The 14,330-nt window shown below is 39.1% G+C and overlaps 2 protein-coding genes across 3 annotated transcripts; both read right to left on the reverse strand.

Moving 5' to 3' along the window:
• Window positions 1–1,606: 1,606 nt before the first annotated feature.
• LOC117772324 (stromelysin-1-like) lies at window positions 1,607–7,088 on the reverse strand. 2 transcript variants are annotated; one of them, XM_034603361.1, is made up of 12 exons: window positions 6,834–7,088; window positions 6,570–6,686; window positions 6,120–6,247; window positions 4,984–5,132; window positions 4,644–4,769; window positions 4,260–4,421; window positions 3,544–3,736; window positions 3,328–3,452; window positions 3,060–3,225; window positions 2,817–2,920; window positions 1,850–1,972; window positions 1,607–1,819 (listed from the first exon to the last, which is right to left on the reverse strand). In XM_034603361.1, the coding sequence occupies exons 1-11, from the start codon at window positions 6,966–6,968 to the stop codon at window positions 1,869–1,871; spliced, it is 1,509 nt and encodes a 502-aa protein (XP_034459252.1). In that variant the 5' UTR covers window positions 6,969–7,088; the 3' UTR covers window positions 1,607–1,819; window positions 1,850–1,868. The 2 variants fall into 2 exon arrangements, with proteins under 2 accessions (XP_034459252.1, XP_034459251.1); XM_034603360.1 differs by having other exon boundaries at window positions 1,609–1,972; window positions 6,834–7,086.
• A 597-nt stretch (window positions 7,089–7,685) lies between these two features.
• Window positions 7,686–13,976, reverse strand: mmp20a (matrix metallopeptidase 20a (enamelysin)). Its single transcript, XM_034603413.1, has 10 exons — window positions 13,850–13,976; window positions 12,820–13,073; window positions 12,167–12,315; window positions 11,920–12,045; window positions 10,906–11,067; window positions 10,689–10,800; window positions 10,463–10,605; window positions 10,090–10,246; window positions 8,831–8,934; window positions 7,686–8,461 (listed from the first exon to the last, which is right to left on the reverse strand). The coding sequence occupies exons 1-10, from the start codon at window positions 13,967–13,969 to the stop codon at window positions 8,361–8,363; spliced, it is 1,428 nt and encodes a 475-aa protein (XP_034459304.1). The 5' UTR covers window positions 13,970–13,976; the 3' UTR covers window positions 7,686–8,360.
• Window positions 13,977–14,330: the final 354 nt, after the last annotated feature.

The following is a 14,330-nucleotide window of genomic DNA, read 5'->3' on the forward strand; positions in this document are numbered from 1 at the left end:
AATAAATTGTGTGCTTTAATCTGTATACCAACATTTATAAGAGCGCAGTGATAGGTGTGACATTTTCTGACCAATATCGGAATGTAACCAAACCAATGAAATATGTTTACATAAGTTTCACTTTACTGAAGAACTTGTCCTTGTTACACTGAACATTTGGTTTCTTTTTTTTGGAATTACTTTTTGAGTGTTCTTAAGGAAAATAAACTTAATTACCAGGATATTACTTTGCAGCTACATTTCCTTTTCTTTCTCTCCTCTAATACCTGGCGTCTATTTGTACAATGTTTCTTTTAATCTGCTCTTAACCTGGTCACGTAACATTTAGAAGCACCAAAGAAAGATTCATGTTTCTCTGTCAAGGTTGTATAAGGTCATACCTACCACATGTCTCTGTACACCACACACATGTGTTTCTGCTCTTGCAGCTGCAAATGACATTGTGATCTGAAAAATTTAAACTCAATATAATTTTCAATATTCTGTTTACTTTGATTTTCTATTTTACCTCCAGCATCACTAGTGTTTCCCAATCACGACTTTCCTCATATCCTTCATTATTGCTAAACAACTCCTGATGTGTTTTACAGACCTCAATGTTTTTGTGGTTGTTTTCGATGTGTTGAAAACAACTAAAAGGTTAATATGACACACCTTTAGCTCACTTGCAGCACATTCCTTTAAATTCATGAGTGAATATCAGAGGGACAAACTGGGTCCATTTGCTGTGTACTGAGAAATCCATGTCTCCAAATTAAATTTACATTTGACATTTTGCCTTTGCTGTGCCTTTCTTTCACTGTGAAAGGCCATACAAGTGTTAGCTTTCCCTTCTTTGATTAGTTATTTCCAGGAAGCCTTTCTTAGGACTAGCACCAATCATGACCAATTTAAGCATGTGTCCTGAACGGGATAATTCATAGGCCTCACAGAGGACAGTTTCCAGTGGAACTGCTATCTTCGATGGTTATAATCTAAATAATACGGGTTGACAGCACGTCCAGGAGATTATCCATGAGTATGGGAGGCACGCTTGCTGACAAATAAATTCCATTCACTTCCACTACATTGGAGAGGCAGCAGGAATGTCAAAGATAAGTTCCTATAACCCTGGGCAAATAAAACCCAAACTATCGAAAATATATCGTTGTAATTTTGGTAAACCAAGCCTTTGAAGCTCCTATAGTCTCATCGCTTGTGCTCTCTATTACCTCGCTGGTCTGGGTTTATTGTGTGCCTCAACCTGGATGTTACTGCATCGTCACATGAAACAGCAAATTGATCCATGTTCATGACACAGAAGTGACTCAGCTCTCTTTCAATATTAAATCTCCTCTTATGAGGCTTAAAGAAACCCTTTGGTCCTAATTCTAAAATTGCTGCATCCAGGAAAAAACTGGTTTATTTCACAACATAATAGTCCAGACACAACTGAGAACAACTAATGGCTTAAATTGTTTATATTTGTTTTACTGTGTAACTGTGTTGGTATGGTACCCTGCAAGCGACGCCCCAAACAGGGCTAGAGGGGGCAGTGAAATTGAAGAGAAGAGTTTGCATGAATCCATTTTAATATTTATTTGTAACACACAATAAATGTTCCATCTAACATCACTGAAATGAGGAGAACATCAGCACATTCCATACAGAACAAAATGAAGCAGGAGACAATGAAGGTAAAACATTGTTCACAGAATTGATCACTGATCTTTGCCTAAATTGCGTTTATTTGAAATATGTCGAACAACATCTGTATTCAAGCGATGTTCCCCTCATCATAGAATAAAACTTAACACTGTTATTCACTTGACTCATTCATGATGTTCATGCAAGCGACAGGGACATTTAGGGGATTCTGCAGTCGTGTGTCAGTAGCAGTTGAGCCAGCCGTAGTTGAGCAATACACGCACCACCCTTTTGTTTGTCACGTCGTACTCACTCTGTCTGGGTCCACTTGAAAAGTATAGATAACCTGTGGAAGGGAACATTCACTTTATATCCAAGTATCAAGCTGAAGTTACAGTAAAATAACAGAATTACTTTGACTTTGGTACAAAAAACAATGTATATCACAATATATAGCAAACAGTTGCCTTTTTAAACATCGGGCAGATATGATCTAATAAAAAAAATGTAAACAGAAGTTTATTCATGCAGCATTTTTCACAGTCACAGTCAAAAAGTGCTTTTCAGGGCCAAATAAGTTAAAAACAGAGAAACAAACACACATACAGACTAAATATAATACAATGTAATGTAATATAATATAATATAATATAATATAATTGAATTGAATTGAATTGAATTGAATTGAATTGAATTGAATTGAATTTAACGTAATGTAATGTAATGTAATGTAATGTAATTTAATTTAATTTAATTTAATTTAATTTAATATTATACAATATTATATTATATAATAATAAAGAGTCCAGTAAAGGGTACAAACAGACTGACATGATACACATAAATAATCTTGTTATGTTTTCATTGGGATTCGTCTGTTAGTAAGCAGTATTACACACAAACTAATTTCCACAAAATTAGGTGGAAGGATGCAATATGGCTCAGGAAAGAACCTGGTGCGGATCCATAAATTCTTATCACTTTTTTTGACAAATTGTGAGATAGGGCATGTATGAACATTTTAACAGATTTCCCAGAGAATAATTCATGGATCTTCATGAGAAATATCTGGAATTTAAGCGACTCTTGGGCCTTGGCTGAGGTATGTACTCATACCTACTGTCATTCTAATCAAAGGTAATTCTTGGCTCGTATATGAAACAGGTTTAATGTTAATGAATATTTCTCACCATAATTCTCAAAGGCTGCATCTACTTTGGAGCCAATGCCTGGAAAATCCCAAGTGATAGATCGCGGGTATCCAGAGTCCATTTGGTTTCTGCTCTCATCATAGCTGCAACACGGGACACATAGATGCTTTGTAAATGATCTAACCTAATTAATATTTCAGTGATCAATTATCTCAGTTGTTTAGCCAACAGGTACATGTCGTGTTTAAACCAAAATTATATGTGATCATGACTAACACTCACCTCCAATACTGTGTTTTCACAAATATGAGTGTTTTCCTAGTAGTCGGCACATAAACAGCTGCATCCACTTTACTGACTGAGGAGGGGAGGCCGAGGCTGGTGATAGACTTTGGATAACCTGACATTATTCTCTTTTGATAAGCCCTTATGCCCCAGTATTGATGACCTGGAGAGAACAGATGGATCTTATTATAACCTGTACAGCTTCACAGTACTTATTGAATGACTACATTCATCATTTAACTGAACAAAACCCTTTGAAAATTACCTTCAAACAGATAAAACACATCCCTGTGTGGGACTTCAAACGCAGCGTCCACATAGTTGATCCCAGGCCACTTTGTTACCACTTTAGTGAAACGGATTCCAATTGAAGACTTTCTCCAATAATATCTGTTAAGGGATTTTAATTGAACTGTAAAAGAAAAACCAACCAATTCATGCTCCGCATAAATACACAGATTATAATATTTTCAGAAATTACCCGTTTTTAAAGAAGAACAGCTCTCCCCTCACGGGGGTAGCTGCGTCAAACACCAGCCCGCGGCTGCACTGCTCGCCTCGGGGATTTGGCAGAGGGTCAGGTTCTTCTGATGGCTCCTCCGGCTCTGGTTCAGGTTCAGGACGAGGAGTTGGTTTTGGTTTTGGGGCGGTTGTGGGCACTGGCGTACGGCTTCCTGGGACAAGGAGTGGCAAAAATCAAGAGTGACAGAAAAGCTCTTACGCTACGATAAAACAAACAACCACTGACATAAAGAAATTAAAATATGCACTTTTACAAACATTTATTAAAGGGGCAATGTGTAGAATTTAGAAATTCTGACATCTAGTCCAAACATGAAAGAGAACCTGTGGTTATCATAAAAACTCAAAAGGTGTTTAGTTTGTCCAGTTTGGACTACTGTAAAAAACATGGTGGCCTCCGAAGAGAGGACCCGCTCCTGATGTAAATATAAAGTATTGAAATATAAAGGATCCAATATAGGTTAAAGATAATTACAATTCGTTCAGTCTGGCTGTCAAACATAAAAACCGTAATGAATACAAAAAAGACCCTGTGCAGTTCATAATATCGAAACAGATACTGCAAATTGGTATTCATTCTTTTAATAGCTGTTGAACAGTATTTTCTGTTATGTGGTACAGATTCGAGGATGAAGCCATTTGAAGTTCAAACATTCAGCTTGTTTTATTTCTTACCATAGAGGGCTTGAACCCCGCGCCTGTCATCGTCTGGTAGCCTGTACTCGTTTGTGTTGACATACTGATAGGTGGGGTACATGAGTGCACGTCTGTTCCTGGAGTGATCCAGACCCAGAGCGTGGCCGAACTCGTGGGCCGCCACCAACAGCAGATTCACACCTGTGTACAACAACAAGGAAATACGTCTGACAGTTTTTATTAGATAAACACTACATTCGATTTTTCATGCACATTTTTATTTTTTGATTAACTTCCTTGGTGAAAGAATAGTTATTTGAGAATATCAAATCTTTTTTCCCCTCACAAACAGTTGTCACATCTCATCTGACAAACAGAAAACTACACAGATTATACACTCCTGCGTCAGTGGACAAGGTTTACCTCTCTGGGTAAGAGTCCAGGTTTCATCATCGTCAAAGTGTGTGTCTCCCCCCTGGCCTTGTCCGGGAGAGTTAGCATGAGCCAGGACTCCACTCGCTCCGTCAAAAGGGTAAAAGTCCCCGTGATCTGCAGAAGCACGAAGAAGATAATGCAATCTATAGTTTAAGAGTCTGTACTGTCTGCACAAGATTTCCAGAATCAGCTGGCGTCACTGATGAAATGTTTGTCAGATTGCTCCAAAACTATGTGATGAATTCAGCTATCTTATTTTTTTATTTTCTTCTTTTGATGGTAGAAGTTAGAGATTTTCTCAAAAAACTCTTATTTCAACTAGACTCACATCCGCCCTTGAAGAGGATCATGATGTCGGCGTTGCCGGTGTAGATCTGTTTGAAGTCCAGAGGGGTGACATCACTGTAGAGTTGCAAGGCCTGAGCGATGGTTGCATCCACCTGCCTCTGCGTCAGATCTGGAGTGTACCTGGTGATCCTGTTCAGACCATATATCATTATTATTATTATTATCTGGGGCGGCTTTGTCTGACGGGTAGAGCGGTCGTCCTCCAACCAGAAGGTCGGCAGTTCAATCCCCTGTCCTCCCCATCTGTATAACGTAGTGTGCTTGGGCAAGATGCTGAATCCCGAAATGCCCCCCATAGAACAAAAAAGTGATGCTAATAGACGCACTGTATGAATGTGTGTGTGAATGGGTGAATGACAATCTGTACTATAAAGCAATTTGAGTGGTCATCAAGACTAGAAAAGCTCTATATAAATACAAATCCTAATGGTTGGTGTCAATATTGTCACTCCAGGGTCATATTTATATATATAGGAGGTTTCACCCCTGTCTGTTGGTTTGTTTGTTTGTTTGTTTGTAAGCAAGGTTACCACAAAACTTATTGGAAGGATGTGGTATTGGTCAGAAAAGTGCAGATGCCTCAGTAGCCAACAAGGTGGCCACTTACAAGAGCCCAGAGAAGGACCTGGTCATCATATTCAGTGTTTGGTCATTACCGCCGCCAAGGTTATATTTTTATCTGCGTTTGTTTGTCCATCTGTTTGTTGGTTAGCAGGATAACGCAAACAATTACTGGATAGATTAGCATGAAACTCAGTGTAAGGATGTGTTGTGGGTCAGAGAAGAAGCCATTAGAGTTTGGGGAAGATCCAGGATGGGGCTGATCACAGGATGGGGCGGACATAGTGAGAGTGTTTTTTTACATTTTCCTAAATTTCTTAGAGATTACTTCATGGATTTTGCTGAAAAAAGACATGTTAGGGAACTGATATTTAACTGATTTAAGAGCGTGTGAAGTTTGGTTCAAATGGATCCAAATAAAAATCTGGATCTGTAGTCAATTTAAATGTGGTTTCATGAGGTGACTGTTGAGCCTTCGAGGAGATTTGCACTCTATTCATCAAATCAAATCAAATCAAATGACGTAACTGCAGCACTGACCTCAGATCTTCTTACCTGTATGTGATTACTCTTTTCTCCCATTTGGGTTTCCCAGGGAAATGTCCATATCGGCTGATGTCTGACACACCGCACCTCGGTGCTTTCATCACCTCCACTGTCTCTTTATTCAAGACGCCAGTCACCTGGTGGTCAGATGATGACATGAGGCAACAACAGCATAGAGCTTTTTAAATTGAAGTTTGAAATATGGTAACATTTTGCCATCTACCATATGATTCTTTTTATGAATCCTTTGTCAGTAGTGGCATTATTAAGTCATATTATAAATGATTACAAGAAAGCCGAGGACTGATTATTGTGTTTTATCATTTGAGAACAAAATAAAGAGTATTCTATATTCTTAAGAAAGAGTACAACATGACATCTAATTGCTTAAAATGTCCACAGAGATCAGCGTTTCTTTCTTGTTATTGAATCTAAAAATATTCAATATGTTGAAATCACCTCTAGGCCAAAGAAAGCCTGCATTGACTCCAGGTCCTCACTGAATGAATCATTGACGAGACTTCGTACTGACGAGTTTCTTGTACCAACATCGCCGTAAAACTGAGAGACATATCCCTGACAAACAGAGAGGAAAAGATGATAGTCAACAAAAGATGATAATGACAGTTGTGATGATGATAAGGCAGAATAGTCTCCCCTACAGTGTGTCTTCCCAATGACAGATCCAGGCAGCTCATATACACAGAACATCCACTGCGTTACCTGAGCCAGGTCCTCATCCTCCGGTGAAACGGTTGGAGCGATGGTCGGTGCCGACTGACAAAGCGTCAAACAAGCCAGCAGTACAATCCAAAAATCAGTGAGGGACATCTTGTTAAGTTGATCCCTTCTCTCCATCCGCTCTCCTCTTATAAGAGCAGCTTCAACTTCCCGAGGTGTGTATTGTTCTGATAAAAGCTGAATAAGAGCATTCCAGGATATGCTAAGATAAGCCCCTGTGCCAGAGGGGGGAGTAAAGAGTGGACCCTGAGATAACACAGTGGGAGGAGATGATACCATCAGTTTAACTCCAAAATATTTGCAATGCTGTTAGATCTTGTAAGGTTCTGCTCTCTTGTCAGGCTTTTATCCAACTTGCATCATATCCTGTTTTCTCTTTTATTTAAAAGTTTTGCATCATTTGTCAAAGATACATGTTGTTGAAAATCAAATATTGAGATATTGAAATATTGAGATCAATATTATAGATGTGCTGAATTTGCTCATTTTGTATTCTGAGTAAAACAACAGAAACTTACATCTACAAACTGTCAATCGAACTGAAACATGAGCAAAATGTGTTTCCTTTACAGCAGCAAACATCAAGTCTGTCTAGAAAACAACCACTTTGCCAGTGTTTCCGTTTTGTTTACAGTGTTCTCTTGTGCTTTTCGATAACCTCTCATGTACACTGACCACAGTTCAGTTTGGTGGTAAACATGAGTGCTCTGTACACACAGTGTTACCCAATGTTACACGGCTCGCTTGCAAAGAGAAAAAGTTCAGCACTGGAGGACTGGTGGAAGTTAACTACATTCACTCATTACAGTACAGTTTTGAGGTATTTATACTAAATTTATATGATTCAAAACAGGTTTAATAACAGCATCTGTTTTCCCTCAGCACTAGAACTTTGACTTTTTAAATTAAAGTGCATTTTTGATACTTACTTCAGTAAATTTATAGTTGAGGTGGTATTTTTAAACTAGGATATTGGATATTGGGAAATTTGAATAAAATCTTCCACCACTACCCTGTAGAGCAAAGATATGTTGATTAAAAAGCATTGGAGAACTTTATTCAACAAAACGCTTTGTTTAGTTCACTTTAATGAGACAATGATATGTTTTCTGACATGTCATCAATTTGAGTTCAAAAGATTCAAGAAATTCAAAATATACAAGAGAAATTCTTAAATTGGTGACACAAATATATGAAGAAGTTTCAAATCAAAATCATAAATTGTCAATTGTCAATTTGAACAAACTTAATTCATTTGTTTGTGACCAATACGTTAGTAAATCATTTTCATTTTTCACATTAGTACTGTACATCTTTACACATAAGACGGGCAGCACTATGCCCCAGGAGGGATGTCAGAGATATCATTTATATACAGGTACGCACATGCCCAAAAGTAACATAGCAGTTAAATATTTAATGCTATGTAATCATTATCTTTCTTTAACTTTTCCTTCTTGGTTATATACAGAAAGCTTTATCTTTTTAACCAGCTCTGAAGTTGATGTATCAACATCCCAGCCAAGAATTAGCTGAAATGATTTTCACCACCCGTTTTTGCTTGAAGTCGTACTGGTAGGACTTTATCCCACTGAGGAGGAAGATGCTGCCTGTCAACAGAAAATCATAGAGAGACCGTTTCAGATCACACGAGCAAAGAGAGACTTTCTGAACTATCTATATTTCTTGTCATATGTTGAGTGTGTGTCATCCCCTCAATTTGATGGATATGTGAGCAGCAAAGTTCAGCTGTAAGCAGAGAAGTTCTGCTTCACTGATACATTGTTATAGAACTGGTAAAAAGTGGTGTTTTCCGTATGAAAGTTTGTGCAGTGCGGTAAACCCCACCCGTCTGCCACCTAAGCACGGTGAAAACAAGAAATTACAGCTTCTATTTCAGTTGTATTCCATTTGAATCCTGCTGCTCAGGTCCACATTATATAGAGTTCATGACCACACCATGTTTTAGTTTTTTTTACCATGTAACTTGAATGCAGCATCGACCCTTCTCGGGATTCCAGGCCAGTCTGTTTGGATGAGTCTGGGGAATCCAGGGTCCATGCGTCTCTTGCCTTCATCGTACCTGAATGTGGCATCATTCAAATTCATTTGTTTGTCCAGGTCACACAATAATTCATATGATGTTTTGGGGTATGATGCTCCCTGATTAAACTGGTGTTCCGTGATTAAACTGTTGTGCCAGGATTAAAGCAGTTCAGCTATATTGTAAACGTCTGAGTCAAATGTTTAGTGGATAAATATAAAGTAGCACATTTTGTTAATTACTTCATGTATATGGGCACTATAAATGCAAACACATTGGTACTTGATTTATTTCATTTCTGATTGATTAATTATATTGATTTTCTATGTTGATTATCAATTAAAATGTTTTGTTCCATCTTTATTCTTGTACTTCGTGGTTTGACCTTTTGATTTCACATTCAGGTTTTCTGATGCTTTCACTCAAAACCCTGCTCTTGCACTCAAATAGCCACTGCTTGTGCTTAGATTTGATCTGCTCATGCTCAAGATATTTTGTTGCTTGAACAGATTTCTTGCAGCTTCAGCTCTTCTCTCGCACTCTTGCTCCTGAGTGCGCTTGAAACATCAACTCTCGGGTTTATCATCTGCTCTTGGATTTTTTCTTCTGTACTTCGGTAACAAGTCTGTCGATTTTCCCCAACCAATGGAATGCCAGGTGTCGAGATAACTTATTAACTCACCTACCCTTGGTATTGGTCCATTAACTTTGCTTCCGATGGGAAGCTGGTATAATAATAAAGCTGTGGAGTGACACTCAAAGAAGTGAAGCACAGGAAATCTGTCCAAACAACAAACTATCTGAGTGCAAGCACCAAGTTTGAGCCTGCCCTCAAACTGAAAGGCCTTGCTCTTTAATAAAAACAGGAGGAAAAAAACCCATTAATTAATGAGTTAAGTCCTTTTGTATGCCTCTGAAATTTGACAGTTTATAGTTTTATTTTTTGGCTTTTTTAGCTGACTTTCAGTTTTGAAGGCAAAACAAGACATTTGAGGATGCCATCTGAGGTTAAGGAAAATTTGAAGGACATCTTTAAAATGTTGTGACATTTTATAGACAATGATTCATAGAATAATGAAAAAAATGGCAAGTCAAGTATTTAGTATTTTTAGTCGTTTCATTGGTAAAACTTTTTTTCAAATGTCATTGAGCTTTTTGTTATTGTGAAAAACCTTGAAAATGTTAACACATTACCTGAAATAAAACTCTCCAGTGAAGAAAACTGTTTTCCCATATTCACTGATATGCACGGCAGCGTCGACCTGCCTGATTCTGGTGGGGAGGCCGAACTCGTAGATGGAGCCAGCGCGACTTTTCATCTTAAGCCGTTGAACCACCCAATACTTATGACCTGGAAAAACACAGCCGTGTCACTGCATTTTGGGATGCTATGAAAAACAGCAACACACCACAAGCGGTGCCAAACTCAATTCCCCTCTTGCATGAACTGCAACACTTAGGTTGCACAAGGCTGTAATTTGGGTGCAACATTGTGCTCTCCTGTAAATCCAGCCTTGTCATGCTGACATGGCCTAAGTGATACCTTGCAGACTGCCCATTACTCTACCAGTGAATATGTATGCCACGCCTTTGGCTGGGATGTCATAAGCGGCATCGACGTGAGAACTGATGCTGGGCAAATATGAGCTGCTGTGGCCCTCTCTTAGGCGATTCCAGTAGGTTGCCCACGTTGTCCTCATCCACATGTACCTAGATTGAAACAACAAGTAGACTCAATAACAGTGCAACCAGACCAACGTTAATCCAGTGATCATAATCAAACCATAACCTACCTGTTTTTAAAGAAAACAATATCATTTCCAATCATAGTAGCTGCATCGAAAGAGAAGTTGGGGTCACACTTTTTGGGAACCTGTTGAGTTTCCAGAGTTTTGGTGGGTTTTCCTAAGAAATAATATTATAGAAGACTTTACATACTAAACGGTAAAATTCTCTGTGAGTGAAGTTTTGAGCAAATAATATGTTTTAAAATTTTAACTCGTTCCTCACCGTACAATGTTTGGATACCAAGCTCGTCATCTTTGGACAGCGAGTACTGTGTACTGCTGTGATGCCTGTAATTGGGGTACATGATCGCAGAGGGGTCCCTCGAGTGAGTCAGACCCAGTGAGTGGCCAAGTTCATGAGCTGCAACAGCAAACAGGCTGTAACCTGAAATACAGCATCGAAGACCCATTAGTCCCTTTAAAGGGTCAATTTGCACAGAATTACACTGGGGACTGTTGCCACACTGCTGCCTGTGGGTTGTACAGCGTCATGTGTACTAGTGGCCATACCCTTCACCAGTGATGTCACACCAGGTGGATTTCATGTCAAAGGCTCTGTCCGCTACACTTGCTGGGAAATCAGTGGGGTGCAGAGCTGTCAACGCATGCAGAGTCGGGCAACAGCTTTTGTTCACCATGGTCAAAGTTGATTCATATCTTTCTTTGAGTATTTTACATTCAAGACCTCTGAAATCTAATCAATTCATCTTTGAGTCCAAGTGACAACTGGTCAAAATTTGAAGAAATTCCTTAATGTCAGACTTGAGATATCATGTTCAAATGGTCAAACACATGTTTTGTGAGGCCACTGTAACCTTTGCCATTTGGCCATCACATTCGAGTTTGTTAATCTATGAGTCCATGTGAACATTTGTACCAGATTTGAAGAGATCTCTTAACAATGCGATGGACGGATGGACAACCTGAAAACATAATGCCTCTGGGCACTGGCTGTCCCCAGCGTGGAGGCATGAGAAGATATTGACCTCAACATATTTTAAAATTACATGAATTTAACTTAGCAGTTGCTTTTGTCCAAAGTGACTCACAGGAAGTTGAAGTGTATCCCTTTTATGTACAGTTGGGGGGTACGAGTGCTTAAAGATTTTTATGTTGGAGAAAGTCTGAAACAGTTTGATTTTCACATTTGTGATTCATGCCTTAGGATCGGCCTTTGCGCCTTATTTCCTGTGGAAACTATGTCACCAGAATCACCAACAGGGTTTGAGTGACAAACCTTGCCTCCCTGCTGTCCACATTTCATCCTCATCAAAGTGCACGTCTCCTCCTATCCCCTCTCCAGGCTGAAAGGCGTGAGCCAGCACACCCCGGGGCCCGTCAAAGGGAAAGAAATCTCCATGAGCTACAGCAGACAGAGCGAATGATTCAGGGTTTAGAGGAAAATCGGACTTACTGTTCTCTGTTTCAATAAAATATCACATTATCACCAGAATTTGATTATGAGAAGTGGTTTGCATATTTACTTCTGCGGGCAAAGGAGAAGACAATATCAGCTTTGCCATGGTTGACTCTAATGAACCTCAGTGGCGTGGCATCACTCCACATCTTCAGCGCTGAGCGAAAGGACTTTTCCACGTCCTCTCTCTTCAAGTCCGGAGTGTATTTGGCAATCCTGCATGCAGTGGAAAAACATGGTGCAATATGTCATCATAAGCAACAGCTGCAGCTACCTCCAAATGGATCTGAAAGATCACATAAGAACTAAACATACTATGCTGCAGTTTCCAGGTTTTTTAAATCCAGATTCATATAAGGTCACCTTTGACTAACAAAATCTAATCAGTTCATCTTTGAGTCCAAGTGAATGTTTGTGCCAAATGTGAAAAGATTCCCTCAAAGTGTTCTCGAGTATTAGCATTCACAAGGCAAACATTTTTTGTTTTGTGAGGCCACAGTGACCTTTAAAGACAAAAATGTTATCCCTTCATTCTTAGGTCCAAGCTATTGTTTCTACTAAATTCGAAAATGTCCCCTGAGGCGTTCTTGAGATATCACGTCCACAAAAATGGGACAGACGGACGACCCAAAAACATGAATCATTCTTGCAATATTGGAGTAGTAAAACTGAAGATATGAATTAGAAAGCATGTTTCAGAGTTGACACAAAACATCTCACATGTATGTGATGGTGTGGTTTCTCCATTTTGGCTTCTCTGGGTAAAAGCTGAAGTTGTCCACATCTGGAACACCACACCTCGGCTCCCTCATTACATTCAGGGTGGGGGGGTCCAGGTGTCCCGTCCCTGTCAGACCAAAGAAGTTTTGCATCTCTCTAACCTTCTCCTCCATGACAGGCGTGGAGCGAATCCGCCTCAGTGGCATTCTGTCTCTGCTTCTGTGATTCAGGTTGTAAAACCTCCTGAGGTAGCCCTGTGGTGAGAGGAGTGCAGTCCTAGAGGCTCAGGTACATATTCTTTATGAATGGCTATAAAGGCATTTATACTTTAAATTGTGTTGTGCATGTTTACTGTGTCACACTCTACAGAGTATGACTGGAATGTATGTATGATGAGAGGCTACAGCAGATGCACCGACATGTATAATTTTCTGCAAAATATAAAAAAACTAAGTTGAAATATCCATGAAATATTTTTTAATTTTTCAGGCTGGTGGAGGAAAATGAGTTGAACTGTAGTAGATGCAATGATTATAACCATTTTGACTTTAAATTCAATTAAATGCATATTGCAAAGTAATGTAGATTATGAACTCACATGCCCAGTTCAGTTGAAATTATTGAGGTCTTAATTGTGGACAAAGATTGGATCTTAATATATGCATGTCTGTATTCAGCAATAGTAATAATATATATATAAAAATATAAAAATATAGTAAAACTATAAATAGAATTATCTCTCGTAATGCAATGAGGTGAAAATCTTACAGAATCTTCCACTTCCACTTCATTTCTGATAATAATATACAGACTCAGTGCTGTAACATATGACACATCAATATTTTCACCTTCATAGTGGAACCAAATCTGATTTGTCATCATAAATGCAGTAACAGTTTCAAATATAATTTTTAAAGTAGTTCTTCACTGGCTCCCTTGAAATAAAAATCACTGTCAGAAACGCTCTACTTCCAAAATCTGTTGTACATTTTTTTTATATAAACTATACGACCGCCTTCTACCCACAAACCTCAGCCAGCTCCACATCCTCTGGCCTGAGCTGCTGATCCGGATCGATGGCCCGGGTCCACGAGGTTTCCGCAAACATCAGAGAGCCCAAAACAAGTATCCACAGCCGGAGCGGCTCCATGTTTTAAATGCACATTCTCAGCAGGCTTCACATTTTTTATATGGGAGCGTTTCCCAGGGATTGTCGGGGCAATCACATGGCCCAAACATGCACAGTCCTGGTGGTTACAGCTGGGTCTACCTGCCCCAATTTTCTGGAGGTTTTGTGGTTAAAACCTCCCAATGAAACGTCTACATACATGTCTGGGCTCTCTGTCTGTAATGATGAAAGCTGTGTGTGTTTTGTAGCATGGAAACCAGAAGCAAGGAGAGTGAGTTCATTAGTGAGGGACACCTGATTTACCCTCTGCTGTCATCATGTCTGTAAAGTGAAGTAAAGATTTAATAAAAAGCAAAAAATGGAAAGGCTTATTTTTACTATC

Source organism: Hippoglossus hippoglossus, chromosome 13, assembly GCF_009819705.1.
Source record: "Hippoglossus hippoglossus isolate fHipHip1 chromosome 13, fHipHip1.pri, whole genome shotgun sequence".
Lineage (NCBI taxonomy): Eukaryota > Metazoa > Chordata > Actinopteri > Pleuronectiformes > Pleuronectidae > Hippoglossus > Hippoglossus hippoglossus.

Coding starts and splice junctions, on each gene's coding strand:
- LOC117772324 (XM_034603361.1), bottom strand. CDS start 6,968: ATGGAGAGAAGGGATCAACTTAACAAGATGTCCCTCACTGATTTTTGG. Junction 5,133..6,119: donor AAAAGAGTAATCACATACAG/GTAAGAAGATCT, acceptor TGGTCTGAACAG/GATCACCAGGTACACTCCAG. Junction 1,973..2,816: donor TGCAGCCTTTGAGAATTATG/GTGAGAAATATT, acceptor TCCCTTCCACAG/GTTATCTATACTTTTCAAGT.
- mmp20a (XM_034603413.1), bottom strand. CDS start 13,969: ATGGAGCCGCTCCGGCTGTGGATACTTGTTTTGGGCTCTCTGATGTTT. Junction 12,046..12,166: donor CTTCTCCTTTGCCCGCAGAA/GTAAATATGCAA, acceptor TGTCTGCTGTAG/CTCATGGAGATTTCTTTCCC. Junction 10,606..10,688: donor ATTGTTTTCTTTAAAAACAG/GTAGGTTATGGT, acceptor GTTTCAATCTAG/GTACATGTGGATGAGGACAA.